Source organism: Nematolebias whitei, chromosome 12, assembly GCF_014905685.2.
Source record: "Nematolebias whitei isolate Nwh7 chromosome 12, NemWhi1, whole genome shotgun sequence".
NCBI lineage: Eukaryota > Metazoa > Chordata > Actinopteri > Cyprinodontiformes > Rivulidae > Nematolebias > Nematolebias whitei.
The window spans coordinates 2,196,418-2,201,153 of NC_056509.1; the positions used below are offsets into that span (position 1 = coordinate 2,196,418).

Consider the following 4,736-nt stretch of genomic DNA (forward strand, 5'->3'; position numbering starts at 1 on the left):
CTGGACAACCACATGAACTAGTCAAAAGCTGCCTCCACATGGAACCTTCAGTAGGTTATGCTCATGCTAAGCAGATGTTGAAGGACTTCTTTGGTGATGATTATAAAATAGCTGAAGCATATATAAGTGAAATATTGAGCTGGCAGACAATCAGTCCAGAAGATGGCGCTGTTCTACAATCCTCTGGCTGCTCCAATGCCATGGCAGATATTAGTTACATGGAAGACTTGGACAACACAACTAACATTAAGACTCTAGTTAACAAGCTTCCATACAAGCTCAGAGAAACATGGAGAAAGAAGGCTTGTGACTTGCAAGAAAACACAAAGAAAAGAGTAAAGTTTAAAGACTTTGTTGACTTTGTAAATAAGCAAGTTAATTATATGCTTCACCCACTGTATGGAAATATTAAGGATTCAGCAAATGCAAAGGAACCTGCAAAACAGAAATTAAAGGAGCAACGTTCACAAACAGTTCAAGCAAAAAGGGTGTTCACAACAGCTGTCTTTCACCCCAAAGGTGAATATAGAGATGATACAGACGGCTGCAAGCAGGAAAGACAACAAAAACAGACACCCCAGCTAGACCCAAAGAGCAAACCTTGTAGTTTCTGTAAAGGAGAGCAACACACTCTTTCGTCCTGCAGAAAACTAAAGAGTAAAACACATGCAGAGAAGATAAACTTTTTGAAAAGGACGATGCTTTGGCTGCCTAAAACATGGTCATATGAGCAACAGCTGCTAGGAAAAGGCTCAGTGTCAAGAATGTTCATGACTACATCCTACACTGCTACACATGACTCCTAAAGATTCAGGACAAAAAACAACAAGAGACAGTTGTGAAAGACAAACAATATCAAGCGCTCTTGTCCAAATGAGTGAAAGTTTTGGAGTCACTGGGGCCGGTAAGAAAGACTGTGTTCTGTCAATTATACCAGTACGTGTTGTCACAAAAAGGAACTGAAGAAGTAACTACCTATGCTTTTTTGGATCCAGGTAGCTCTGCCACTTTTGCCACAAAGTCGCTCATTAACCAGCTATGTATGACGGGGCGTAATACCAGTATTTTACTGTGCACAATGGGAAAAGAAGCTCGTGTGAACACTTCTGTTGTTGGTGGACTTGAAATCAGTAGCCTGGATGGTGATTGGTACATACAGCTTCCAGAAGTATTTTCACAGGAAACTACTCCTGTGGCCAAAGAGAATATTCCCTGTCAGGAAGATGTTGACATCTGGCCACACCTGAAGGATGTAAAGCTTCCTACAATCAAAGCTGAATTTGGCTTGCTTACTGGAGCGAATGTTCCCAAGGCAATGGAACCACTACAGATAATCATCAGTGTCGGAAATGGACCACACAGTGTGAGGACCCGACTAGGATGGACAATAAATGGACCACTCAGAGATGGAAGTGCTTCAGTGGACAGAAACAAACTGACAGAAGTGACTGCTAACAGAATCTCAGTTGCCAGGTTAGAAGAACATTGGCAACTGCAGTTCAAACAGGATTTTCCTGACATGGGACAAAATGAAGACACAGAAATGTCTACAAGAAGATCACAAGTCCATTGAGATGGTGTCTCAGTCCTTGAGGCTTATTTACACTGTTAAGATATTTCTTATTTAGACTGGTCCTATGGTTTTGATCTGCTCAGAGACGGGATTATAATGAAATTATGACCCGGTTCTGACTGGGTTAAAATGGGTCAGCAAACTCTTGAGTCTCCCTGATGATTCAATATCTGTCACAGAATAGAGTTTGATCTGCTTGCCACATCACGTAGAAAGGCTTTGAAGCGCCGTCTCATATTTTTCCTAACACGTCAGTCCACATAAGACCACAATTAGCCACGCCCCCTCATACACTGAAAGGTTGAGCTCCCCCTTCTGCGAAGGCGGAGCCTAGGACCCTATAAAGGAGTAATGAGACGAGAGATTGAGGCTCTTCTTCTGGGTCTGTGGCGTCACAGACTGTAGAGTCCAGCGCTGTGAATTGTAATCTTTTACTTCCTTTTTCTAATATAATTTGATAAAACTTAATTGATGTTTCCTTGATTTATTGATTAGTATAGTTTCCACTTCTGAGGAAGGTTCGAGCCGGGGGTAAGGACGTGGGCTGGAGGGGGTTTCCGGATCCGGGGGCCCGCAGCCAGCTCCCGCCTTTAACAGTTGGTGCCGTGACCCGGATCGCCGCGGTGAGAGCGCCGACTCCTAACCACTAGACACCATTTGTCTTCCCATAAGAAACAAGACCCTGTCTTTGCCAAACAATCGGTTTACTGCAGAACAATATGCATTCAGCTTAAGGAAAAGGTTTTCTAAAGATGTTAAGTTTTATAAAGAATATGTCACTTTCATGGAAAGTCTTCTTCAAAAAGGATATGCTGTGAAACGTCAAAGAGCTGAATGTGAGTCTGCAGATGGAAGAATCTGGTATCTGCCTCATCATGGAGTCAGACATCCAGTAAAACAAAAGCTGCGTGTTGTTTTTGACTGAGCAGCAAGTTTTCAAGGGACATCACTAAACCAACAGCATCTTCAAGGACCACACTTAACAAGCTCTCTTTTAGGGGTTCTCATGCACTTTCGACAGGAAGAAGTGGCAGTTATGGCTGACACTGAAGCCATGTTCTACCAAGTTAAGAGTCAGCAATGAGGACACAGACCTGCTCAGGTTTCTCTGGTGGCCTGATGGGAATTATGAGCAGGAGCTCATAGAACACAAGATGTTGGTTCACATATTTGGAGCCACCTCATCACCAAGCATTGCAACATTTGCACTTCAGAAAAGTGCAACAGATTTTGAGGAAGAGTTTGGTCAAGAAGCAGCTAAAACAGCCAGGAAGAATTTTTATGTAGACGACGGTCTTAAATCCACTGTTGATGAAGACACTGCAGTCTCTTTTTTCAATGATTTGACATGCATGATGGAAAAGGGTGGATTGAGACTAACCAAATGGTCCAGCAAAGGGGTGATGTGGTGCTAAATGGGCCCGCACGTTTGTTGTATTTCCAAAATATCACATTTTCAGTTATAATTTTTGCAAACTATTGTGCTCTTGTCAAGTTCTGTCTTGCCCGGAACATTGTAGAATCTGAAATGTGTCCATACATCGGCTTTTAATGAAGGAGCAGGTTGATTCACATTTTCCTCCTCCATGCTAGCAGACTGCATTCAAACAAATGACTCACATTCAGACAAAGCAGGCTGGCTAACTAGCTTGCTGTATGGTGGCCTACAAGGACATAATTCTACAGTGCCCCAATGGACACGTAAAGCGATTCAGTACGATCGGGAGTAGAGAGGAAAAATAAATAAAAAAATTAAAAATTGATTCACGAGCATTTAGAATAGATTCTGAATGGGCGGGACTATGAATCTAGATTCTTTGAAGCATCGATTTTTTTCCTGCACCCCAACAACCGATGATCTGGCTGATGACGTGGACATTTACAGACTACCTCGTTTAATGTATGCACAAGCCAACATGCTTGTACACAAGTTCAGGATGTGTTCAGTCTCAGTGAAAGTGGCTCTTTATAAAACACACTGCACTCCTTTGTGTACTGTCCACTTGTGGAGACAATACAAGAAAAGCAGTGTACAGAAAGTCAAAGTGGCATATAATGACAGGATGAGGATGCTGCTTAGGATGCCAAGAAGGACTGCTGCAAGTCAGTTATTTGTTGGTGTCTCCACTGTTTATGCTGCATACCGTAAAATTATATACAGATTTATGTGGCGATTACGTGATTCTACGAATTACATCATCCTGATACTAACAGATGTTGCACGAAGCTCAGTCAGGTTTAAGTCCAGAATGTGGAACCATTGGTGTTTCAGCCTTTTTGTAAATCTGTGACTTACATTTGTGATTTTTATATTTTTTAACTTTTTTAATTCATATTTTATATGGACCTACTTGTGTTTTTAATAAAGGTGATGATGATAATGAAAATGCAAACAGCTGTGAGTGACAGCCCTAAGAACTTCCTCCACAGGTTACTTACGATGTCTTTGAGGGCTTGAGTGATGGTCTGACTCGTGTTTCCTCCTTTCATAATCATGGCACTCTTCACACCTTCATTCAGTTTGGGCGCTCTGCTCTCCAAGAAGCGCTTCGAGCGTCTCGTCTTTGGTTTTCTGATGAGACAAAAACCCAGGGAGAGGTGACAAGGTGCCACTGCATGATGCAACCAGTGAACTGTCTGGTCCTCTCCGCGATGACTCGGATGCTCAAAACCCTGAATCTGTGGTTTTCCTACCTTGGAGGACCATCCTGGAATAATGGGAATCTGCCAGGGGTGCGACTCTCTCAGTGTCTGGTGATTCAATTCGACTCCCATTTTTGGTGTCACGATTCAATTCCAAATCAATTTTTCGATTCAGAAATACATTTTGATTTAGAAACAAAGTTTCTATTGAAATGGTCATATATTTGTCTCAGTTATGTAACTGACAAGATGAAAAGATTAAACAACAATGGAAACAAATAGAACATTTATTTAACAATAATTTTACGTTACGTTCTGTATCAAATCTTTTTGCATCATTTTATATTTATACCAAAAATAGGAACAAACGTGTGCATAACATTCTGTAACTTAAATTAATAGTGTTAAATTAAGTGTTAGGTTAGATGCCTGGATTTTCTCAAAAAAAAAAACCAAAATGTACATGAAGGAATAACTTACGTTGGACCCATCGTATTAAAATAAAGCTGAACCCGTCACC

At 41.4% G+C, this 4,736-nt stretch overlaps 1 protein-coding gene across 1 annotated transcript in view; it reads right to left on the reverse strand.

Annotated features, from left to right (window-relative positions):
- rpf2 (ribosome production factor 2 homolog) overlaps positions 1–4,736 on the reverse strand; it is a 72,243-nt gene that overhangs the window by 64,797 nt on the left and 2,710 nt on the right. Inside the window, exon 2 of the mRNA XM_037685690.1 lies at positions 4,013–4,145. Within this exon, the coding sequence (XP_037541618.1) occupies positions 4,013–4,145 (133 nt within the window). The remainder of the gene's footprint in view (positions 1–4,012; positions 4,146–4,736) is intronic.